The 25,859-nt window shown below is 37.7% G+C and overlaps 4 protein-coding genes across 6 annotated transcripts in view; 2 read left to right on the forward strand and 2 right to left on the reverse strand.

Annotated features, from left to right (window-relative positions):
* Window positions 1-1,187, reverse strand: part of LOC118410610 (mucin-21-like) — an 11,917-nt gene extending 10,730 nt beyond the window's left edge. The window contains exons 1-2 of the mRNA XM_035812388.1: window positions 1,178-1,187; window positions 962-1,104 (exon numbers count right to left, since the gene is read on the reverse strand). Coding sequence (XP_035668281.1) covers window positions 962-1,104; window positions 1,178-1,187 — 153 coding nt within the window. The remainder of the gene's footprint in view (window positions 1-961; window positions 1,105-1,177) is intronic.
* A 66-nt stretch (window positions 1,188-1,253) lies between these two features.
* LOC118409334 (protein FAM166C A-like) lies at window positions 1,254-9,425 on the forward strand. Of its 2 annotated transcripts, XM_035810295.1 has the most exons (6): window positions 1,254-1,438; window positions 3,603-3,727; window positions 4,733-4,881; window positions 5,248-5,360; window positions 6,617-6,698; window positions 8,827-9,425. In XM_035810295.1, exons 1-5 carry the CDS (start codon window positions 1,365-1,367, stop codon window positions 6,675-6,677), a joined length of 522 nt encoding a protein of 173 aa, XP_035666188.1. In that variant the 5' UTR covers window positions 1,254-1,364; the 3' UTR covers window positions 6,678-6,698; window positions 8,827-9,425. The 2 variants fall into 2 exon arrangements, with proteins under 2 accessions (XP_035666188.1, XP_035666187.1); XM_035810294.1 differs by lacking the exon at window positions 6,617-6,698.
* A 15-nt stretch (window positions 9,426-9,440) lies between these two features.
* On the reverse strand, window positions 9,441-18,346 carry LOC118409335 (calcium and integrin-binding protein 1-like). The gene is made up of 8 exons (XM_035810296.1): window positions 18,157-18,346; window positions 15,376-15,410; window positions 14,308-14,407; window positions 13,669-13,773; window positions 13,331-13,373; window positions 12,557-12,666; window positions 11,656-11,744; window positions 9,441-10,721 (listed from the first exon to the last, which is right to left on the reverse strand). Exons 1-8 carry the CDS (start codon window positions 18,205-18,207, stop codon window positions 10,700-10,702), a joined length of 555 nt encoding a protein of 184 aa, XP_035666189.1. The 5' UTR covers window positions 18,208-18,346; the 3' UTR covers window positions 9,441-10,699.
* A 181-nt stretch (window positions 18,347-18,527) lies between these two features.
* LOC118409332 (vacuolar protein sorting-associated protein 28 homolog) lies at window positions 18,528-24,808 on the forward strand. 2 transcript variants are annotated; one of them, XM_035810288.1, is made up of 8 exons: window positions 18,528-18,709; window positions 19,273-19,298; window positions 19,933-20,060; window positions 20,786-20,891; window positions 22,633-22,734; window positions 23,647-23,700; window positions 24,130-24,221; window positions 24,612-24,806. In XM_035810288.1, exons 1-8 carry the CDS (start codon window positions 18,676-18,678, stop codon window positions 24,724-24,726), a joined length of 657 nt encoding a protein of 218 aa, XP_035666181.1. In that variant the 5' UTR covers window positions 18,528-18,675; the 3' UTR covers window positions 24,727-24,806. The 2 variants fall into 2 exon arrangements, with proteins under 2 accessions (XP_035666181.1, XP_035666179.1); XM_035810286.1 differs by lacking the exon at window positions 18,528-18,709 and adding an exon at window positions 18,872-18,902 and having other exon boundaries at window positions 24,612-24,808.
* The last annotated feature ends 1,051 nt before the right edge of the window (window positions 24,809-25,859 follow it).

Consider the following 25,859-nt stretch of genomic DNA (forward strand, 5'->3'; position numbering starts at 1 on the left):
GGGGGCGTACCAGAGGCGCGGCAGACGGCAGAGCAGCGCCTCTCATAAGGCTAGGTATCTCGAGTTTATGACTGCAATGATTTGAAATTAAGAGGATATTGATGAAAGGATTCATACAACGAAGTTCGTGCTGGAAATTTGAGTTGTGATTATTATTTTTGGGTGAGTCCGAGAACTTATTGATCTCCCCTCGTACACAAGGATTAGGCGTGGGAATATACGACGAACAAATATATACACCTATAGATATAAGTATATGGCGCCTTCCATCCATATCAGTACAGAAAGCACTGGGCAAGTTCATGTCACAATGAACCAGCATGGAAACCTCTGTGGACTCCTCATTCACTACCAAAAATGTCTTTTCGTATTTTAAAAGAAGAAAACTTTCTGTGTAAAGAAAAATCATTTGTCTACAAGTCAATTTATTTGATAAGTAATGTTTTCTTCAGCTTTTTTTAAAAGTAAGATCACTCTTCTTGAAGGAAAAAATACTCTAACGCAACAAGAAAAATAATCTTGCTGTACATGCGACACTTAAATTAAGAAATTAAGAAAGTATTCATTGTTGTGATAATTTTCATGAGAATTTTCAATTTATTTTTCTTATTTGTTCTTGAAATTCTTGTTAAAGAAAATTTGTCCATAAATCATGAAAAAAAAAAAACAAGAAAAACTAGAATGAATATTATTGGTAGTGTGCAAAAAGAAGAGTAAGTCCGTACCTCTGATAACGTGTGAAAGAGATCCTAGAGTATGATGCTGGCTACATAGATAGATACGGATTCTTTTGAGCGTTGGTGGTAAAGTTACGTTTTAAAACGAAGGTGCGCGCTTTTTACGGATACCTTGCAGAAAAACACACAAATTACCCCCAGAAAAACGTAAACACTACCGAATACGATCAAAACAAACCCGATTGCTACATCTGCTTGAAGATACATCTGTGAAGGCGACGCACCTCCAAATCTCGTTGGCTCCCGTCTGTCCAGGGATCTGTCCGCGAGAGGCCACGAGACTTCGGCCCGTTGCTAGGGAACAAGACGCTACCTCTGGATGACCGCAGTATCAGCTGTAGTATATCCCTCCGCCATCGTAAGTAAACTTAACAAAACAACAAACATTTGTAACTACACCCAACACATTGCGACAATATTATCTGAAACGTATCTCTTACGTTTTTTCATACTTGTTTGTAAGAAATCTGGTTCGATATCCTGGAAGAATACCGTCTTGATTTGGTACTATTTTCTGTCCGGCGGACCTCAACAAAGCGCAAAGTGGCCACGTCCTAGGTTTCTGAGGAGTGATCAAGTAACAGGTGACAAGAAGTTTGCAAGATTTGGACAGGTGTGAAGGAAAGTATGGCGTCTCGGAGTGCAGGAACGCTCATAACCACGCACAATGCCACGTACACTCCGCCGGCACTCATGCCCGGGTAAGTAGCGCTTTCTATATTCGAAATGTCCAACAAATCTACTTGGAGGTCACTCCACACTAAGAGTAAGACTCAACTCAAGACAGCTTCGCTATGCTTGCCGAACTTGAATGTAGTTGTAGGACCAGTTTGATACGAGAATTATCTGGTGAATAATTTTTTCACAGAACTGTAATAGTTGCAAGATGTTGTAAATATGACATGTAATATTGACACGGAACATGCCACTGAATAAGATTAAGTGACACCACAGAAAGTTTACAAAAGGATGACCGAATTGAGCTATCAATTGTTTACTTTGTTTACCTTACAACAAAGCCTTAGAACAAAGGTACCAGAGTAGGAGGAAGCCTGTAAACATAACGTGTTGAGAATGTGTGACTAGGGAAACCATAATGATGGCATTGACACCATTGCAACACCTTCTCTTTGTGATGTTCATAAGTGCACCGCCTTGAACTGGACATCTTATGTTGCAGATGTTTTAATATGAGCAGTTTATCTAGTACCTTTTGCACAACAGTAGTCCACCTTTACCCACAGGGTAACCTATATCCATTGCTACCTTAAAGAGCAAGTCACATTTTCAAATATCGGCGTAACCTATATCATCATTATATCAAACTGCAATATTTTCATAGTACATGTATTGCTGTGTGAAATCACCATCCGTTGATACAGTTTATAAAAACAGTGGATATATGTTACCCTGCACATAAAGGTGAACTAGCGTTACCTCCCCAAAACACCTTTGCCAATCCATAGTCCCCAACAACCAACTGCTATACCTTTCACTTTACTCTAGACTAGCACACCCTAACTACGTTACATCTCTTAGCACCTTTTTATAAATCTAGAATATGTCTGATACACTTCATGAGTGACAAGTTCAGCAACATAGCTGAAAAGTTGTCCATCTGAAGGCACTATATCTATTTTTTGTATTTATTTATTTATTTCAGGCTCTCACTGGCCCATATGACACAAGGACAAACATGAAAAACATAGAATATGTACATTGTCAACATTTTTAAATATCCTGGAAATATTATGGCTATGTGCATAGGCGCCGCCAGAGATTGGTGAAAAATGAATTGTGGTAAAATGAATCGGACCTAAGCAGGGACTGTAAAATGGTATTGGTTGAATTGAAAAGCCTATGTACAAATGAATGGCACTATTTACGCCATCTGGTGTCGAAGGTATCAGTATGGTTGAACACAAACATTTCACTAGTGCTGCTGGATCTAGGCAAATTCATTTATTATACGGAAACAATTGTTGTAAGCAATGCGGCATTTCGACAGAACACTCGAACGAAATGAATTCCATAACTGCGCACCAAAGAGTTGGGAGCAATGAGATGTGAACAGTGTTTTCTTAATAGTAGGTGAACAATGACAAAATTTTCGAATTATAGTATTTGCACGACAATACAGACTCCTTAGCTGGGCGAGAATACAGTCATCATCACTCAGTCTGTCATTAATAACAATTCCAAGATATACAAATGATGTCACAAATCTCAAACACTCTCCATACAGTTTGATCGACGGGAGCGGATGTAGAAGTGGCAAACTAGCACTCGGAAAGTACATGCAGCATGTCTTCTTTATATTGAATAACAAATCATTTTCTAAACCAAAGTCCTCACAAGTACTTACAAGTTTTTGCAGAGACTTAAGGCTTAGGACATAACAAACACATGTCGTCAGCGTAAAAAAGATGGTTCACAAGAAAGCCTCCTATATAGCAACCTACTTTAGTACTGCTGAGTCTTGAACTTAAGTCATCAATATATACATTGAATAATAGTGGGGATAGCAGACTCCCTTGCCTTACACCATTTGATACATAAAAGCAGGGAGACAAAACATTGTTCCATCTAATACCCATTGTTTGGTTCTGGTGCCAGTAAACCAGAAACCTCACCAAATACAAATCTTCACATGTGTAATGATTTTTAACCTTCAGAGCTCGTATTGGACTCATTAGCCACAGCAGGACTCCCCAATCCTGACGAGACAACGTGATGTCATTGGTCATCGTCAATGCCGACGGACGAACAAGACATTCCAATCAAATTTGCACAATTTTCCTGCCTTTACGTATCTTCTGAACTGTGGGACAAAAGTCCTCTGACAGGTATCTTGCTACATTCTAGGTACAAGGGCCATTGTCCCACCATCATGTTCCGGTACGGAGACACCTATGGCAACACTACCAAGAAGTGGTTCCAAGACTTCCGCTCTGTCACCCTGAACAACAGCCAGACACAGTACTCCAATGGTAAACACCACAACCACAACGTTGTATCATAACTTACATAAAGAATACAACGTGGTGTATTCTGTATCACCCGAGGTACTAGCCCGACCGCGGGAAGGATTGCCCGAAGGCCGGAGGGTGATCCAACCCGCGGGAGGGCTGAGACCGAGAGTGATGCGGAATACACCGTGTTATATTTTTTTAATGTCATACCTACCTGAGAAAACCCATGTTTTGATGCAAAATGCGCCAGAAGTTGAACAAATTTGGTGCCCTCAAACAAAACGAGTTAGAACAGTAATGCTCCAACGTCCGAATCAGGTATTCGAATTTTCGACGGCGCCGCACTCATCCCGCTCGAAATAGTTAGATTTATTCGAATGGAGCCCGTGTGACACAACTTAGACTTAGAGCCCGTCTGATACGGGAAGGTATCACCCGGTCCGGAACACCCGTATCGAACGTTTTCGCATCACAGGTATGACATAACTTTGGATATTGTCTGGTTGTCAGGTTTCCTAGCTGGTTGGTAGAGCTACATCAAACCTGTAAAAGTGACCACCTTTTCATAAGACCACATCATTGAATGACTGTCCAACCCAGACAAGTTACCACCTGTTAATAAGGACCACCTGGTCAATGTGACCACTTTTTGCTAATCTTTTGGACAATTTTTACTATAAACACAAGCATTCAGAGTCCTCTGTATAGTGACCATGTAGATCATTCTGTCTATTCCCTGATTGGTCTTCTGGGGTAGCTTTGACTGTATTTTGATTGGACGTACTTTGTGAGAAAAAAAAATTTTGGCTTGACTGTGTATGTGATCATTTAGAGTTGACTCCATAGTCTCCACAGGCGTCCCTTTTGGCTTGGTTAGTGGTAAGCAAGCCAAAAGCTAAAGGGTGAGTCAGCAGTAACTATGGAGGATGGTACCTAGGCTACACTATACAAGGGCTAGACCGATAAAAACTGGACTTCTACAGAAAATCAACTTAATGTCCTTAAATCTTGCCCCCGACACAGGTGGTTCGTTCCCGACATCCCTGTCCAATGACCCTGCCCTGGTGTTGGGGAACCGTTCCCGTACTCGGGACCGCTGGCTGGCCGCGCCGCGCGTCCGTTTGTACAACGTGCATCACGATGGCAAGGAGTGGTACAACAAGTTTGACAAGGTATGAGCACATGAGTATCATTCAATTACCGCGTAAATGCAGCATTGTTTGCATCAGTGGTCAGTCTTTGACACACGGTTGTAGCCAGCACCCGTCCTTCCGTCCAACGGAATTTTGCAGCTGGGGACGGAAAAATTTTTTGCCCATTCCGTCCTCTGTGAGCAAAATTTAACCCTTAAAATGCAGGAAATAGCGTTTCAGAGGGTCTAGGTTTCAAAATTTTCCTTGGGAGCAATTGCCTCCGGACCCCCTAGGAACGCTGCACCAAAGCCATTCAAAATGGAGGGGACGGAAAATGATTTCTGGCTGGCTACAACCCTGCTTTGACATATTTGTTTTTGACTTGAAGGAATTCTTTGTTAACAGGTGTCGCAGGAACACCGTGAATACTACAAGGACAAAACAGGAACCTCCAAGCGAGTGACTTACTTCCATCTCCCTACAAAGGCAGAGGACAGCTTCCGTAAACTCCCGCCCATGTAAGCATGTCCGCAGTTGTGATTAGTGCTCTTTGAACTTGCACTGTTCTTTTTATTTAGACTTGGTTTCTTATTTGCTTTGTTACACTATTTTTTGTCACTTCTGACCACCCTGTCATGTAAAGTCATCTGAGCTGAAGCCTACAGTTGGTAATTTTGTAGATTATTTTGGATCCTTTACTGAACTGAAGAATAGTGTTGTAGTGGTATATTAATTACTTTTTAAGCAGAGTTTTGCCTCCGGCTTGATCTGGATGTCTTGTCAGACATTTTTTTATGTTGTTGGCTAATTTTTTGTATTATTCTTTTTTTCTATACTGCTACTGTTAGTCAGTACATACTACAAAAAAAAAAGGAAAAACTGACAAAAACAATAAGCCAGTAAACCTTTTTTTAAGCCCAAGCCTTAACCTCTGCTTGTAGAATATCCTTATGAATATCAAGGAATAAGGCAAGGAACAAAGATGACCAAAGATGACAATGACCTGTCAAGTTTAGTGAAACTCACATCCCTTTCCTTTACTTCAGGGTTTTTCTTGCTCATGAACTGTATGATACACGCCTGGTGTACTCTTCTGGTGTATTTTTTTGCTAACGCTAGTTCACATTTGTTTGAGGGGTAACCTATATCTGTTGCTTTTAAATATAGGATATTTATTAATACAAAACAAGTTGGCGGACGGCTGTTTGCTATATTTTTTATATATTTATATTTTACGACTTGAATCAATATCCCTGGATACCCTGTTTAAGAAATAAAGGATATAGGTTACCCATCGGATAAAGGTTACCTAGCATTACATATTTCTTTCTAACATTAAACTTAAAATGCACTTAGTCTGTTCTCAATGAAATGTGCAAATTACCAATTCTTAGGTTCTGAAATAGATCAGTTCATTTTTCAGGCACATCTACATTACTTTTTGTGAAAATATTTCCATGATTATCAAAAAATGACACCGTATGACAAGAAGTTTGGCACCATACTTAGTCATTACGTCTTTTCGAAGACAGGTGTAACTAATCTGTTGAATATGAAAAGTGCTCTGGAAAAACGAAAAAGAGCAATGATGGTATGGGCCTGCAAGTTGGTTCATATCATGACTCATAAAGGCTGGCGACAGCACTCTGCACATATCAGTGAGAATGACTCAGTGAGAATTATCTAACATGATCTTGGCTACTATTGGTTGGTGTGATCTCAATAACCACTGTGTGGTGTGTATTTTCTCACGGTGTGTGTTTGGTCTCCCAAGTGGCATGGGGTCTCGTCCCGAGTCACGCACTTTCTCCCCGAACAACTCAGTATCCTGGTAACTGGTTCCCATGGTAACACAGGTAAGGTTGTTCCCATACAGCCCGCTCATCATCATCATCATCCTGCTGCAGCAATCTGACCAATCAGTGCATGGCTTATGTAGCTTTATGTTCCAATCATCATCATCATCCTGTAGCAATCTGACCAATCAGTGCATGGCTTATGTAGCTTTATGTTCCAATCATCATCATCACCTTGCAGCAATCTGACCAATCAGTGCATGGCTTATGTAGCTTTATGTTCCAATCATCCTCATCATCATCCTGTAGCAATCTGACCAATCAGTGCATGGCTTATGTAGCTTTATGTTCCAATCATCATCATCACCTTGCAGCAATCTGACCAATCAGTGCATGGCTTATGTAGCTTTATGTTCCAATCATCCTCATCATCATCCTGTAGCAATCTGACCAATCAGTGCATGGCTTATGTAGCTTTATGTTCCAATCATCATCATCACCTTGCAGCAATCTGACCAATCAGTGCATGGCTTATGTAGCTTTATGTTCCAATCATCCTCATCATCATCCTGTAGCAATCTGACCAATCAGTGCATGGCTTATGTAGCTTTATGTTCCAATCATCATCATCATCCTGCAGCAATCTGACCAATCAGTGCATGGCTTATGTAGCTTACAGTTTAGGATCCGATCATGGCTTTGAAAACAGGGTACATGAATCCCTTAATTGCATTTGATTTTTTCAGGGTACGCATGAATCCTGAGGTAGATGCAGACTTCTCAATAGTTGTGAACAAAAAAAAAAGAACTGTGTCGTCAAATACAAATGTACATATTCATACATTATAAACTACATGTATGTAATATATATATCTGGAATTATACCTGTTAAAACTGTACTAAAGCCAGTAAAGGATTGTGAAAAAAACATTTAGTAAAAAGTTTTTTTTCAGCACATTGTTGTCAGCAACTGCAGAGAAGTCTGGAGACAGTTGTAGTTTAATTAGATTTACATGTACTAGCCTAGCCTGGTATCCAGCTGTATTATAGCTCCCAAGTATCTTCTGTCCTCTCTGCAATATCAGTCTAGTATTAGCTTGATTATGCCTAAATGCATCCATCTTTATTCATCATAAACCCATCTATGCCTCAGAATTATTTCCTCATAATCCCATTTGCTGTTGTGATTCATGCTGGATGACACAATACACAGTACAGCAGAAGCTGTTTAATTGCACACCCCATTTGCAAGCATATTTCGTGCAATTATCCGGGTAGGGCAATAATGCGAAGTTGTCCAGCTGGACTAGGCTGGTTGGAGATTTTGGTATTCCGTGCAATTAACAGAAATATATGTGCCTTAATCTGTTGTGCAATTAACTGGCTTCTACTGTAACTGCAACCCTAAAATAATTAGACTACCAAGGGATGGATTAATCCCTAGCATGCTTCACACCACAATCATCCATCCCTCATGACAACTGTGCATTGCGCACTGCAAACTCTTTAATTGGAACTTTCTGTGCTATGACCGGCGCAAAGTAAAAAGTTTCAAGAAAGAAAGACTCAATAAAGTTTATTACCAGAAACTATTGAGGCAGGTGATTGATTATAGCAGTGCAAAACATGCTGTTTGTGGATTCATCCATCCAATGTGACAATTATAGCAGACTACAAGTTACAGAAGAAGGGCTATCACACATAGATTTGAGAGACCAATTAAACTTGCAATAGAAGATATGACAAGTACCAGTAAGGAGAAGGGCTTGCTTTAGGTTTATCTTAGCAAAAGTCTTACAATCATCCAGTGAAACAATGCTTGTAATACTCCTTGGGAAAATAAAAGGCAGATTTGTAGTACAACATCCTTGCTTGGTGAGATGGTGAAGACAAAAATGTGACCAGATTTTGCTATTTTTTGGCCCCTTGCATGTTAACTTTGTTATACGTTTTCAAAGTTGTAAGTTCTAGTGCAATGGTAATATCAAGTTGAGAAGCTGACTGGGGCAATATCCATTTTATGAAGTTGAGAAGAAAAAAGATAATGTTAAAGTTTCATACAATCCAGGATCTACCAAATGATACAGCTCAGGATACCACCAAACATTAGAGTAATGGGAATGAGAATATTTAGGGCAATGTGTAGAAAAAAAGGAAAAGAACCTAATTTTCATTTTGAATTTTACAGCTTCTACACGACAGGCGGGACCCGTACTACGGACATTGACCTACCAGCGATAAAAACGGTGGGGTCTCGCAAGATGGCAGAGCTTGACCGCTTCGCTGATAAATCCTCGGTCAGGGATCGCGCCATGAGAGATGTATTCTTCGAGCGTAGATAGACAGGAAGCATATATTTGTATGCCATATAAAACCCTTCCATGTACATATCATAATTTTTCATATTTCTGTTGAAATGTGTACATTGATTGCATGAGGGGTTTTGAAAAATTGCTGCTCTTTATACACAATGCATGTATATATAACATAATTATATATATTGGGTGAATTGTATTGAGGTTGAAGTTGCACATAGATTATGAATAAATATAACCACCATGAGTATTACAATGCTATCAATGGTTCTAATGCTTAGCAATGTGAAACTACAGCTCCTACAACTTTAAGAATATTACTGATCATGAGAATAGCAATTTTACCCCTTTGAAGATGTTGCTGTTTTTTATTTGAATTGGATATATAGACAATGAATGTTTGTTCTCTGCTTCCCTCTGCTTGACATACATGATACAGGAAATTTTTGAAAAATATAACACAACCACAAGAGTGCATGTTGTGAAATTTGTATGTTTATTTCATTCACTTAACGCTGAAATGCTGCTTTTGCAGTGTTGTTTCCAGCATATCTTGCCAAGTGTCCTTTACTTTAATTTTCAGCTTATATTTCTCACAAACACACGACTACTCACATCCAACATATTGTTTTCAGTCTTTCATTTCTTACAAATGTAATCCACAAAGGATCAAATCTCTCAAATCACATCTATTTCAAGACAAGCTCATTTTCTATACAGATATCTTGACACAACTTTATCTGGCAGTCAGAAAATGTACAAAACAGATATCATTTTCATTCTGTAATCAAATGTTGAGAGTTCATGCCAAGGTTTAGTATATGTACAAATAATTGTAGTCTTCATGAGATCTACTGTTACAATAGAATCTTTGGTCAGCATCTTCAGAAATTTTGAAAAATATGTACAACAATGTTTGTAGTTCAATTACTAAAAAATTTGCACAAAGGTTAACATGTTTAAAAGGAAACTGCAACAACATGCAGTTATACATCAGCATTTAGCCTCCATTGGCCATAAAATGTAAATGTAAAATTGCTGCTTTTTCTATGAAATTTCAGATAAGTATTGAGACTATGTTTTAATTACTTCTGAAAAACAAGGCACAGTTGTTTTCGTATCAAAATGATTAATAATACCTTGCATAGGGATAGATTATTTCTTTATGACACATGGAAAGCTTTAAAATTGCACTAAACAGTTTTTGTTAAAATCACAATGGACTCGTTGCTTGGTAATGTGCGAATATGACAAATCTTAACATTCCAAAACAAAATTGTCAGTCTCAATTTGATCATGCAAAATATGCCTGGGTCTCACGAGAATTAAATTACACTGAAATTTTTGTCCCTTTTGTATGGTGATTGCAGGGAAAGAAGACATCAAAATTAAACCCATTTCTATGACTTTGCCGGCATTTTTCAAATCACATAGACATTAACTATACATACCGGGTTAATAACAACAACAAGCACAGCTTTCAAAGAACACAGAACAGACAACAAGAAAACTACTTGCAAGACATTTTCCAGATCATGACAAATATTTCATTCTAACCATCTGAAAGATTCTCTTGTCACCTTCCAATGTGTATATGCAATCAACTACAAGTTAATTCATTCTACTTGGCACACATTGAGCCATGCATTATTCTGATAATATTAAGGCACATGCAGGACTGTTGAAGGCATCATGCACATGTAGTGGTGAGTGGTTAGGTGATGACCACATGGAAGAGCCACACATTTACAGACGGATGCGGAATGAGCTGAAATGGAAACACAGGTTCCTGTTAGACGTACACAAGACAACATTTCTACATAGGTCCACATGTTATGCACCTTGAAGCATTACCACAGCTAGAACTACATGTAAGCTATGGGTACTGCTAGGTACAAGCATGTCATTCTCCTATGTATATTGTATAGGCCTTGCCAGTAGTAGTGGCCACTGCAATATACCTTGGGAAGGCTCTGCTGATTGGGCTGAGGTTTCTACTTTGATTTGTGGCTCATGGCCTCTAATCAGATATCAGCCAATCAGAACTGCCTAAATGCTTTCTTTATGAAAGCCAATTATCTGATTGGCTATAAAATGTGAGGTCACGCCCACAAAAGTGGAAACCTCAGCCCAGTTGGACAGAGACTCCCCAAGAGTACACAGGCTGTGAGTGAGGCTCTGTGTAGGATAGCACATGTGCAATACACCATTAACTGGCACTACCATATGTGCAGACAGTATTACCCTACTGACACAGACAACATGCAAGCAGTTTGAATCTAGTATCAATGATTTCCATTGAACTTGGTGAGTGTACAAATAATGCACACATCAAAGTTGTAACTTGTATCCTCAGAAAGGGCTCCTACATTCATGTGAAAATCTAAGCAAGGGAATGGTTTTGACCTTTGCTCTACTCCCCTTCCCCTTACTTTATTTCCTTCATTAAAGTACAAACTTTCAAAACTTTCAAAAAGTCGCTGCCAATGCAAAGTCAGGGTGCATACAAGTACTTAATTTGAGGTCTCCATGAGTCAAACTGATCTAAAACCCTTGAATACCTGGGTTTTTTGTTTCAATATGTTTTGGGTCCCCTTTTGGTCTATTACTATGAAATACAATGGCAGGATTGATAAAGCTACACATGCCTATGGACTGGACATGTGGGAAAATCATTAAAAAGGAAAATGTTCACTACTTACTTGATGAAGTCTGGTGCTTTGGAGATGACGTGCTCAAACTCAGCAAAGGACAGTTGATCATCCTCATCCAGATCAGCTTCTTCAAACAACTGCAAAGACATAGTTCAGTTCAGTTCAGTTTTGTTACTTGACTTTCATCTCATGCAGTCATCAATGTAGTAGACAAAGGAAAAGCGCAAATGACGGACTTAATGTAATTCAATTCAAAACATTTTTTTAAACCTCAATAGCTTGTATTACCATATGGCCACTTTTACAAGGTTAAGTATCCATTGCATACATAACGTCACACCAATTTCATTTGTTGTTTCTCGGATTTTTTTCAGAAAAAAATTGGGTTGGTCGGTCGAGAGACAAAATAGTCGGGTAGGAGAGATCGAGGGGCTTACTCAAGTTACACATCAGAAAGAACAACATTTCAACGTATGTAAAGTTCAAAGTTTGAAGAAAAATTATAAATGTACCGTCCAAAATAGGCACGTACAGCTACTGGAATTTGAGCCCTATATTTAATTTGATAAAGGAGAGGCACTGAAATTTTGTCAACACGAGGTGTCACCATCAATTTGAAAAGTTTTTTTTTTTTTCAAATCGGAAAAAATAGGGTCAGGAAATCCAAGAAACAACAAATAAAATTGGTGTGGCCTAATCTACAAATTGTCAAACAGAATATATATCATATGTTAAATCTCTACAAGGGACCACCTGAGCATTAGGACCCCCCGGCCAATCTGACCACTTTTTGGTGGTCCCTTAATTTTTCACATTGACACTTAGCATTAACTTAAGAATAATCCTGGTTATGGTGACCACCCATCAACATTTTTTTGGTTCCCTTGCTGGTCTTTTGCAGTTTTGACTGATTGCTACATCTTACACAGTACAAAGTAAGGATGCGTACATTGTCCACCAGTTGTTCCATCTCCGTATCACTCAGTTTCTGGTCTCCTGTCAGCCGATCCACCACCTGCTTCAGGTCTGACTTGTCCAGGTAGCCATCACTGTCAAAGTCTGTTATAGAGGGAAGAGGGCATGTGTTAGATATGATGGTAAAGACATTCGCAGATTAAAGGCTTACATCATTAGTCAGTGTAAAATACTATAAAATACTCATCTAAGAACTGGGTTGCCCTACAACCTATAAAATTGATTTCCAAGAGTATAAAGAACATAAAGGAAGAGGCAAAGTGGACAAAATTCAGTAAAACAAAATTTAAAGTTGAAAGGTTACAAGTTGATGTGGAGGTCAGAGGTCAAGAAATCCATGAGTTAGGCATTTCAAGGTGACTTTAACTACTGTAAATGCATTTAAGTTTGCAGGGATTTAATTTCGCGCTAGCGGGAAAAAGGACTTTTCGCGGTGGTTTTAAGTTCGTGGTAGCACCATGCAATGCATCTCTTACTGTCATGGAAAAATATTCGCAGTGGTTTGAAGTTTGCGGTGAAGCGGCCATCGCGAAAACCGCGAACATTAAACCACTGCAAAAGTTTCTGCATTTACAGTTGTCGTTAAAATGTCCTAGGGTTGAACAATCATGTCTTGTGAGGATTCAGCAGTTTGTGTAACAGATTAAACCAACTTTAATTAAGTTTAACCAGCTTATCCGAGACTTGAAACTGACCACATTTCCAGAATAGATCAAATGAGGATACTTTTCAGGGACAGATGTCTTACCATAAACTTTGAAGGCATATTCCACTTTGACATTCTTGGGTGCCTGCAAAAGAAAATTTGTTTTAGACATGTCATAAAGTCTAAACTACAGGTGACACATATTACTTTTTTATTTCTTTTCTTTGTAATGCATACTCTGTAGACCTTGCTATAGTATATACATATCATTGAGTACCATGAAATGCATTTGCAATAATGGGATATCAAGAAAGGAAGCATCGTACAGATATCAGATAGCGTTGATCCTCCTATATATCATAGACGTCATTCTTTAATGAAAAAAAAAGAAATAAACAAGCCTTCAATACAAACATGAATGCAATTAAGTTCATACATACAGAATCACTGAACACAGACATCATGTCCAGGAAGTCCTCAAAGGACAGGTCCCCATCCCCTGATGATGAGAACACGTCACAGATGCGATCTTTGAAGGGATTCACCTGTAAAGTTTCAGAAATGTCAGACCTGTGTGTAAGCAGTTGGTACAGTGCTACAGACAACAAGAAATCAAAGCTCTCATGCTTCCATGAAATATCTAGAGCTTTTGTGATAGCTTAGCCATCATAAATGTTAGGGGTCATTCAATGGGATGACTTGACCAGCTGTCCGATGGACTATACCACACTACTTTCAGGAAGGGGATGTTGGCCTGTAATGCTGCAGTATCTGAAAATACTGCTAGGGGGCTCCCAAATCCCTATGTTTCTCTTGGACTTCAATAACTACCCACGTACTTAAATTCATAGAAATCCATTTAAAAAATCTTTACAGTTACTATACAGGTGCAAACACACAAACCCAACCAAAAACAGCACCGCCATCTGAGGTGGACCTTCGTAGAATATTGACTGGTCATGAACCCAAAGATGCTTTTGTCATAGGAGTAGTTTTTTGATGTTGCATAAATACTTAACAGATCGGTTAATATTTCCTTCTTCATCATAGCACAAGTCTAAAAAAGTGGTCTCTCTTACTTTTAACTCAGGAAGGGACCATATCCTCTCCTTGGGCAGCCTGGCATTCTTGTTGGCTCGGACACTGGCGGGATCCAGTATTTGGAACCTCTTGAAAACACTGCAAAAAAGGACACATTCATAATGTCACAGTCTCCCTCCTCAGTTCAACTCCAAAATACGAAGCCACAACACAAGACAAAACAATAACTTTTGTTTTGAATGTCTTAAAAGACCAATCAAGATCATATCAAATCAACAACAGTTTACATCCATGTACAAGTCTCAATCTGGATTAGTCTCATTAAAATAAAAACTGTCCCTCCATGGGAATATCTAAAAGCAAATAGACAATAAGCAATAAACAATAAAAATTCTCCTGTCTTCAAATCCTCGGAAGCATTTGGTATCAGGTTGCAGTTTGGTACAAGCAAGTCTCTATCATTTACAACATGTAAGGTTAATATAATGTGGTTCCGAGCTTATACATGTACTATGTCAGGGATCAAAATACTTTTTTTTTTGCTACATGCAAAATTGCAAGTTGGCAAAATTTTTACGTGCAATTTGAAAAATTTACATGCAAAATACAACTAGTCTATACTGCAATGTTCTAGCCAGCATCCATCATTCCGTCCTTTGGCGGAATTTTGCTGCTCAAGACTCAGAATTTTGCCCGTCACTTTTGGCAGACAGAAATCGGTGCATGAATATATAGACAGAACTTGAAATTTTGGAAAGATATCCACACAATCAGCATGGAAGTTTGAAGAAAGCCAAATTTGATTATTTTTAACACCTACAGACGACCGGTGACGATCCCCGTCAGACAAACAAAGGCACTGTGGCCTCAGTATTTTTACTATAGGCCAGGTCTTTTCAACATGCAAGATTGCAAGTTCAGAATATTTTTATATGCAAATCTCAAAAATTACATGCAAATTGCAAGTTAAGTATGTGTATTTCGAACCCTGTATGTGATGTCAATTTGTCTGGCAAGTGAAAAAAGAAGTCCTTCTCATGATGATGTAAAATGAGTTCAAAGTACTAACATTGTATGCATGCAATGAAGCGAATACATGTACTTACTGTAGAATTTCTTTCTTTGTGAAATATGTCAGCTCCTGAAACATACAAGTTCAAGGAATGTTTTTACATTATAGGAATTTTACATACTTAATATCATATGTAACCTACAAGTAGTGTTTCATGCAGTTCCATGCAAATGATACATCATATTTGGCTTATCGTCAAAATCAAACTTATCGTAAAAATCAAACCAAAGTGGAGTTATCTGAGTCGGAAGTTTGGTACTGCTTTAAAGGCTGTTTCATGGATGAAAGACCTTTATTTTCTTTGTGCAAACAAACAACACAGTGTCAGATAATTGTGTTTTACTTCCTAAAATTAATAGATATTGGAAAATAACACCCTCGCAAACAATTCAAAAAGAAATGTACTTCCAGAAAGGCGGGGGAAATGCATTATGGTAGATTTTCCAACACAGTATGTCAAATTTTTGTGTTAGAAATTATAGTTCATCTTTGCTACTGTTAAATGTCATTATGCTTCTTGGTGAAATACATGTAGTAGTCCTGACAAATAAACTATGGGCATCAAATTTCAGTGCGTGTACCTGGTTATTTTGGACGGTATGTATATTTTGTCTTTCAAAATTGGGACTTTCGAATCAGGGACTACCCTAAATATTGATTTGTTGCATAAAATATGCCAAGGAAATCTGAAAAATTCTTATTTGTTAAATCTGTTGTTATTCATGTTGTGTAACTTCAGTAAGCCTCTCGATCTCTCCACCCCAGACTTTTTGTAAAAAAATTTTATTTTCATTTTTTTTTAACCTGCCGGTCCAATTTTTCTGGAAAAAAAAATCTGAGAAGCAGCAAATTAAACTGGTGTGGACACAAGTAAGTAAGCACAAAGTCTCTATAACTCCCAACCGTGGATGGGATACCCCCACTTGGTTGCTCTGCTCCATCACAGCACTCCCTCTTGCAGTTTTGTTTTTTTTTGCTAGAAAAACCCCTGATGATGAGATGTGTGTAGTGTGTACACAACTCCACAAGTGGGCTTGTCCACAACAAGTATGTGCAGCATGAATACAGAACGGATTGGGCGTTCCCTGGAAAGTCACGCTGCTGCGCTGCCGTGTAATCAGGCCTGACAATGGCAGGTGGGACTGTTGTGACGACCTGCTACAACAACGGGGAGGTGACTGACACCTGATACCCCCACACAGGGGTCACCGTGCCAGGTGGTTCCTTCCCACACCCAGGGCAAACATAGCCTGGGTACCATCCGGAAAGTAGCTCGCTCCGGCGTTCATTATATACTATATACAGTCGCTTCTACTAGAAGTTCTAGCTCTGACATTCATTATGCACTACTCTCTCTCTCTCTATATATATATAACTTCTCTGCTATTCCATCTGAGATCCCGGACCATGTTAACGTCTGGAATCATCCAACTTTTGTTGCAGGTGCTGATTGGTCCCTGCACATGAGCGAATTGTGGAATAGATTCATGTGATCGTTCGAACAGGTGTTCCAACACCGGACAAGCCCTCCGTCTGCATGCGGAATTAGGCCTGTTGTCATCGGACGAACGCTCTAGAACTCATTTCTTAATTCGCTCATTAACTGCCGTTAGCACCAAAAGGTTTGAATGCACAAGTCTCCAGACAGATAGCAGAAGCAAACATATGAGCAAACTACGATCTGGATGGTACCCAGGCTAAGCCAATCATGCAAAATCCTGCAAATCTTCTGACAGACTAAGTTTACTAGCCCAAACTAAAGCATCTCTCGTCATAATTTTAAAACTTTCTCCACTTTCTCCCAATAGTTCATCATGATTAATATGTGCAACCAAAAATTTCAATACTGGTCGGTTACCAGTTAAAACACATGATAATGTAGGGCTTGTCAAAGATCCCATAAAAAGTAGCATTCAATTTCCTAGGATTATTACAATCACGTCATGGAATCCTTATCAAACTTCAAATCGAGGGTGACATGCCAAGTGTCAGTCACTATGTACAGGTGTGTAATGCTACTTCACCTATATCTGAGGGGTAACCTTTATCTGTTGTACATGTATATAAAAACAGGGTATCTAGTATGTACTAGTAGTGACATCAAGTTGATGGACAGCAATCAAATGAAATTTGATTTTGAAACCTCCGTCCGTCACCCCCCTTAAATTTTATCGTTTTTAAATGCAACGGGCATAGGTAAGTATCCCACGTACGGATAAACGTGAACTAGAGTAGAGTAGAGTAGAGTAGAGATTCTTCGGCCAGGTAGGAAACGGCTGGTTCCATTTTAGGCCGCTCTTCACATCTATATTATATATATGCATTTTAGATGTCACCAAAAATTTAAAGTGACACGTCAGTATAAATTCGTGCAGCAATCTATGATTTTTACATTATCTCTAACGTGTTAAACTTGTACATGTTGGTTCTAAACCCTATATCCATTCTCAACCTTGGCCTGAGCTACAAACTCTTATAACAATTATTTGCGAATATTTTTAAAATGTTATTTCCTTGTTGATCCTTACTCAGTTTCTTCAAGGTTTCTTTGACATAAGACATGCACATAAAATTTGATAATTTTGCAAACGAATATACAAAGACATGCAATAAACCACAATGCTCTTGTGCTTATATCCTTTGTAAATTTAATTGCTTGATTGCCACATTTCTAAAGTATGTATAAATATGTTTTAACTAAATGTACAGAAAAGAGGAAAGCGTCGACTCTACTCTATAAATTATAAACAGGCTTGGCCTGGGAAGACATCAGAAAGTGAAGAGAAGTGAAAAGTCACCTAACGCCCAACTTTACCTGATATTCCTTCAGTTCTTCCTGCGTGAACTGACTACTTGATCCTCCCATCGCGATCCGCTGTGTTCAAACGACGCAAATCTCAGGAAACTTTGGTGCAAAACTGAAAACAGACAAAGTTAGACGGAAAGACCTAAGAAACAATATGGCTGATGTTTTGTTACTTGTCACGTGACTAAGGGCTAGTTCATGTATAAGTAGGAGTGTGTAGCATCGTATTCAACTATTTCTTTGTAACAAACCTAACTACGTATCGTTAAAATAATTTAATACAATCTAATAATTTGCAAAATATTGGAAATTGACAGTTAAATTAATTCAAGTGCTATTCTTTTATTACTTAATGATTATTTTAATGATGTACTGTCCCTATGAAGAAACAATTTGGAATGTTCTGATGACGTATTCTGACTCAGCCTCACGACACGGAAGTGACAAGCAGACATCAGAAACAGAACTGACGTTTTTGACGCACTGTCATTATTCTGTACCCTCCCGAGAACAGACAGCACGTCAGGCATGTTTCAGGGAGTACATGCGAACCCTGGCCCAGGTTGGTACTCAGTGTACAGCTGTTGTTGTTCGCCCTGTAGTTTTATTTGTCTCGTGTAGTGTTAAATTGTTGGGGGTGGGGGGCTACAAATTCATGAGGCAGCATCTCCTCTTGCATGTTTCTTCAACTTTTCTGCCTTCAAAGACGTATGATTTCTACAGACACAGAGCACAGAGCATGGAACAGAATACAAATAGGTTTAAACTTCTATTTTACAAAAGTATGTCATTTGTTAGCAGGCATTCTTGTACTAAATCATAATTTTTTTTCATATGATGTAACGTTATAACGTTAGATAACTTCATTTGTCATAGTTTCAGGTAAGAGTTTTGGTATGAAGAAACGTTAGCCTTAAAATTATTAACAGTTAAACATGTTAGCATATATGGTTTCCAATTTCTAATAATTGAAATATTACTGGTCGTTGTTTTTGTTGAACCGAGGAGGTTGAACTCTCCATCTTCACCAACTAGGTTGATTTTTAACCTCCTTGTCTTCACAAAACAATTTTTGGCTCTGTGCTCAATGTAATGTTGGTAACTTCTGTCTGATTCTCTTTCCAGCTGCTAACAGGCCAGAGCTAATGGAGGTAAGCTGTGCAAATTTATTTGCAAACTCTTTGTATCTGTGGGTACCTACTGGCTGGCAAAATACACCAGATATTATAATCCCAACTGCAGGACAAGCAGACACATGGAATATGTGCCTTTGGACAATGGTGCTGTACTTCAATGAAAAAAACATTGCTGTAGCACTTAGACCTCTCTCTGCACGTCATACTGTAATTTCTTTTAATTTCGCGGTTGCTTATTTGGCAGTAGAAAGAAAGAGGACTTAAAGACTTCAGTTTTAATAAAGAAAACAGACAAATTTTACAAACAATAACAGAGACATACAAGATACAGTATAATCATAAGAAGTTTTTGCAGGGTTTCAAATTTGAGGTATAACACAATTCTATGGTACAACAGTAACTGTTACATTGGGAACAAAAACTGGCAGTGTCATGAATTCAAAGTGCCCAGAAAGAAAACAGCTGCAAAAAAGTTTCATGACTTACATGTACAGTATTTCTGTGAATACTGTGAGATGTATAGTCAGTTTTTGCGCTGTTGTCAAGGAAAGCCTTGAGCATGCTAGCATGTTAAAGTTACATTATTGGGATATTTGATACCCAAACCAAATGCATCCTCTGTGGTAACCTTACTTATTTATGGTCACAGGAAGTGAAGCTCCATCGGACGTCCCGTGAGAGAGAGCGCTATGATAACCAAGCTGAACTGTTTGCTGTCATCAACACCCTACAGAACCTAGAGAAGGCTTACATCAAGGATGCCATCAGGCCAGAAGAGTATGTTACATTTTCAGCACAACTTTTTACCCCTTTTACAAGAAGGTTTTGTTTCGGGGTCTTTTGTTTTGTTTGTGTGAGTGTTTGTAACAATGTAACTTAAAAAGTTGTGGACGGATCTTTATGATATGTGTTGGTAGGTATTGGCTAAATGAAGAAATGACTAGATTTTTTTTTACCTCCTGGTGACTTCCTTGGGTACTGCTGCAGTTTTGATATACATGTACTGTATTGTGTTCCTGACATTATATGGTCATGATTTTTCAAAGCTTTGGGTTCATGAAGAAATGGTGTAAAGTTTAACATGGAACAGCATAGCATTTGTGCTTATTATAGAGGAGGGCCTAGTATTAGCTAATATTCTTTTCCCCTCCTTCTGCTCCTGTTTTATCTACTATCTATTGTATTATGTATTGATACATTGCAGTACATAATACGATAAACAATAGATGAAACAGATGCAGCAGGTCTTTCTTGTTGTGCAACTAAATATCTAAAAAAAATGAGACTGCTGTAACAGTGGGGTTCAAGTAGCGCTAACTGACCATGCCAAACACCTGTCCGGCTTTGACGGCCGGGGTTCGATTCCCGGGAGTCCGGATATTTGTAGATATTGCTTCTTTCTGTTCTACTCGCCCCTCTTGTCGTTTCACTTAGTAATGAGTAACATAAAGAAGGTAAATGTTACGAATGCAGTGCAATAACATACATGTACTTAATTCCAGGTACACAGCTGCCTGCTCCAAGCTCTTGGCCCAGTACAAGGTAGCCTTCAAACAGGTCAAAGGGGATGAGTTCCAGACTGTAGAAGCTTTCATGAAGAAGTACAGGGTGAGCTTTCCTGGCTGTGGTTTTTGATTACATGTATGCCTTTGATACCCTCTAAGGCATTGAATTTTGGTCACAAAGTGAGGTACACCTTGACAAAGTTAGCCTGGAAACTGCCAGATTCTGTATCTATGACAGGAGTGATAGTGTCTCCAAAATGAAAACAGATGCACAGTGAATTCCACTTGAGGGCAGAAGAATAATGCTAATTTTTTATTTTTTATTTTATGAACTTATTTTTATAATTTATAAATTATAAATTTTCATTATTTTTTTTACTTTAAATAATATTCATTATTTATTTTTTTTTATTTTTAATAAATTATTTTTTTATTTTCTAATATAAAATTTTTTTTTATTAATAATATTTATTTTTTTATTTAGTTAATTTAAAAATAAAATTTATAATTTAATTATTTATATCAATTTATATATTTTTTATAAAAATATAATCATTTATATTAAATATTTTATTAAAATTTAGTATATTTAGTTAATTTTATCTAAATTGTAAACGAAGTTTATTTTTTTTTTAAACATATTTATTTACTTATATTCTTTCATTTCATTTCGTTTAAATATTCATTATATTATTTATTATTATTTTATATAAAATTATATAATTTATAAATAATTTTTTATTTATTACATAATTATAAAAAATTATTATATTTAATTTTAATTTATAAATGTTATTTATATTTAATTATTTAAATTTATTTTTTAAATATAAATTAATAAAATTTTCATATATTTTATAAATAAATAACTTTGTATTTTAATTTAAATAAATTTTTATTTTTATTTAAATTAATTTTAATATAAAAATTAAATGATTTTTTTTTTTTATTTTTTATTTAGTATAATATAATTAATTTTATTTTTGAGTTTTCAGATTTTCCATTGAAATTGGGCTTTTTCTAGGTTTAGTTCCTTCCACATTATTTCCCGCGGCCACACTTAAATTCATGAAAAATTAGCATTATTCTTCTGCCCTCAAGTGTGACTATGCATGATGTACCAAATACAGGGCTCGAAATTCATTTTTGGGATTAGGTGCACTGGTGCACCCAGCTTAAAAAATTGGGTGCACCAAAAAATTTTTGGGTGCACCACTTAAATTTAAGTAGAATGTAAAAAAAAACTAACAACAAAACTTTGTTACAAGCTATCAAATTCTTAAACAAGTAACATGACAGAATTTTTTATTATCTTTCTAACACTTAGATGTCAAGAATATGATGTATACTAGTATACTTGATATCTTTCCATACATAAACCTAAGAAAATACCCTATGCACCCACTGAAAAAAATTGGGTGCACAGTTCCAATTTTGGGTGCACCCAGTATTTCGAGCCCTGAAATAAATTGATAAATTTGTGGACATACCGACTGATTAGTATCTAATACTAGCTCAGGATAGAACTAGAAATAGTAATGCCTTCAAGTACTGCAGTTATCAACTCAGAATTGAGGTAGTCAAAAATTTGTTTTTCCACAAAACTATCATAGAGTGGAACTCCTTGCCACCAAGAACTTTAGGAGTATCCTCACTAGATAGCTTTAAGCAACACCTATAGTTAGGTTGACAGCTCATTTACAGTAATATAACCAGCTGCTGCCTCGCCTTCTGTCTGCAAAGCTGGTTGTGTCGAAGGGTGGTTGTAACAGATGCAGCTTGCCATTTCAAGTTTCTTCAGATTTGAATGATTGATAAAGAATCATATTTTATTCACCTCGCAGATGAACTGTCCAGCTGCTCTCGAAAGAATAAAGGAGGATCGACCAATCACAATCAAGGATGATAAGGGCAACACATCCAAGAGTATCGCAGATATAGTCTCAGTAAGTAAATTGTAGCTGTTTTAACATTTCATGAGCAGGTAGTATCATCCACCATTCAGTTGGGGCTCAGAAAGGGCAACCTTTGCATATCATTTCACTAGCTAGAGGTGGCAGACCAGGGTTGTATCGAGGACCCATCCATCCATCTGTCCCAAGATGGTAATTTGCATGTTGTGACAAAAATGTCACACAAAAGTTTGTCCACACAATCTGAACTTCATGAGATGATGATATCTTTTCTTAGGTTTAAAATGACAAATTTAACAACAAAAAGTAACAATATTGGCTTTCAAATGCCAATCCAATCAAATTTTGCATTATTTTTCCTTTGCTACATTTATCTTCATTTATCATGGTTAATGCCATCAGATGGGAAAGACAAACATTAAAAGCATACCCCCTGCATCGTTGAAGAGGTTCATCAGTCACGTTTGCATACAGTTACAACAATTTTCTTCAATCAATGACTGTTTTGTAAAGGTACAGTACATACCTCCCAAATTTTCGATGTCTACCAGCACATCTTCACGGGGAATGACCACCCGTCCATGTTGTCGACAGCAAAACCACTCAGAAACCCATGGCACATCACATCCCAAACATCTATACAAAATTCACACTCAAAACTCATTTCTGCATACAATGAGGATGTGTATAATTTGTATAAGTGATTTATGGTTTCCAAGTCATTTTGCAAAGACTTGTAAACTTGTTCAGGAATGTTATTTTTTCTTTACCCTTTTGCACTCACACACACACACTCACTATCTGGTTTAGCGTCCTTTGTTAGCTGTCTTGCAAGCTTCAATTTTTATCCTAGCACTAGCTGACCTGTTCCTCCTTAACACTGTCACAATGTCGAATGGTATGACACCATCTAGTACATAACTTTTTTTCTGATTTCATTTTCAGCTGTTCATCACAGTCATGGACAAGTTGAGGCTGGAGATCAGGGCTATGGATGAGGTGAGTTCATGGAGAAATTATAAGGAAGGACAGAATTTTTCTTTCTTTGCTGTGGACTTCATCACTCTGTCAACAACCTTCAGCGGAACTTTTGATTGCCAGGATGTCACCGAATTTCAAACTTGCCAGAGAGGCAAGCATATTTTTTGTGTGAAAATCTATCAGCATATTACCTGTGAACATCAGCCATTACATATAGTGCACACTGAGCATGAGGACACTGGCCGTATTGCTGCCAAAAATGTTCTTTAAGAGCTTGCAGACTCAAGCTATTTTCTCTCTGTGTGATCACCACCACTGTAAGTAGGTACAAAGTTTTACAAGCTTAAGGCTTGATGAAATTCTTACACAAGGGAAAAGTCTCAATCAAAGACTATGATTTCCTTTTTTTATATAATTGTACAAATATTGACATTTTCCTCACTCCAGATTCAGCCAGACTTGCGTGAGCTCCTGGAAACTATGAACAGACTCAGTTCTCTTCCTCCTGACTTTGAGGGGAAAGCAACAGTCAGCAGATGGTAAGATCAACACATATACTCATCATCGGCAAATTAAGCATAGAAACAGATTTTTTACTAGGACCTTACGTAGTACTATCTGTCATCGGTGACTGACAATGAGCCTGCAGACAAGTGTTCACAATTGTCATTCTCATTCACTGATAAAAGATACTATCTGATATCTGAATCTTCCAAAAATTTATCCAGTTACTTGGCGTATTTGTGTGGAGTCTGTGCACTTGTTTTGTAGGTATGCTGAATTAAATTGACATTACAAAATATATTTAAAAAGACTTCATGAACGCTTGAGATAATTGTGTTAGTTAGAATGTTAGTTTCTATTATTGTTTTTTGCATCTCATGTTTGTGTACACAGTACACCTGTTGTTTATCCTTCTGTCCCTCCAGGCTCCAAACATTCAGTAACATGCAGGCCCATGATGAACTGGATGACAACCAGGTCCGACAGATGCTTTTTGACCTGGAGTCTGCGTACAATGCCTTCAACCGACAACTTCGTTGAGTCAGCAGCCATATTGATATGTTATTCGATATAGGAGAATTCTTTTTACAACCAGCAGGAACTTACATTGCTTGAGCTTCTAACTGGAGTTCTGCTTCTCACCGCTATATGTAGGTGAAAAAACAATCCCAAATGTGGCTAAGCTTGTATCCCCCCTCGTTCGGGTTTATCACTGGGGTTGACTTTCTTATCCAGACCGCCAGAACGTTTGGGATTGTTTTCTCACCGCAAAAGTGCCACCTACATCGGCTACATATAGCGGTGAAAAGCAGAACTCCAGTTAGAAGCTCTGACGAAGGTGTCTAAGAGACATCGAAATGTAAGTACCTGCTGGTTGTATAAAAAGAATTCTCCTATATCCCATATTCTACCAACCTGATGAAACTATTTTCGGAAATGATATGTTATTGTTTCTAATGTGTACAAGATATCCCTTCTTTGTTTGCTGATGGAAGGAGTGGTGCCTTAGGAAATTGGCACCTTGTTATTGCTATTAGTTGAATAAAGCACTGTTGAATGATGTAGACAACATCTAGCAAAGAGGTAGACTCTTGTTTGTGATTTCTTGAATATTGCTGTGGTTACAAGATTGACGTGGTAAATGTCTGTTTTGAACAGTATGGCCATACATAATCTTTAGTATGTTCTTTGTTTTCGGTGCCCAAATCTACACTGCTTGGCCTACATGTATATGCACAAGGAATGACTGTTATAGATATGGCTATCTAACACCTGACAGCTTTTTCTTGCATTAATATGAAAATTTTGGAAAATCCAGACAGGAATAAATTGAAATAAGGTTGAGATAATCAACTACCTAGCTGATAGTTGATAATTGATAGTCACACAACACTAAACTTTTGGACTCCATTGAACAAAGATTGAGGTAGTGTAAGGCTGGTCTTTGATGTCATCTTGATACAGTTGCAAAACAGTCTGCAATATGTTTTTCTAAATGCTGCTTCTAGACAAAGTGGCTAAACAATAGTCATTGTAAATTTGTTTGTCATGTTAGGAGGTCAGTTTTAACATCAAGATCATGTAAAATTTTATGTAGGTTAGGAATTGCAGACTGTACTGAACAAGATGCACAAAGTACTTAGCCTGGGTACCATCCGGAAAGTAGTTCGCTC

This window comes from Branchiostoma floridae, chromosome 2 (genome assembly GCF_000003815.2).
Source record: "Branchiostoma floridae strain S238N-H82 chromosome 2, Bfl_VNyyK, whole genome shotgun sequence".
NCBI lineage: Eukaryota > Metazoa > Chordata > Leptocardii > Amphioxiformes > Branchiostomatidae > Branchiostoma > Branchiostoma floridae.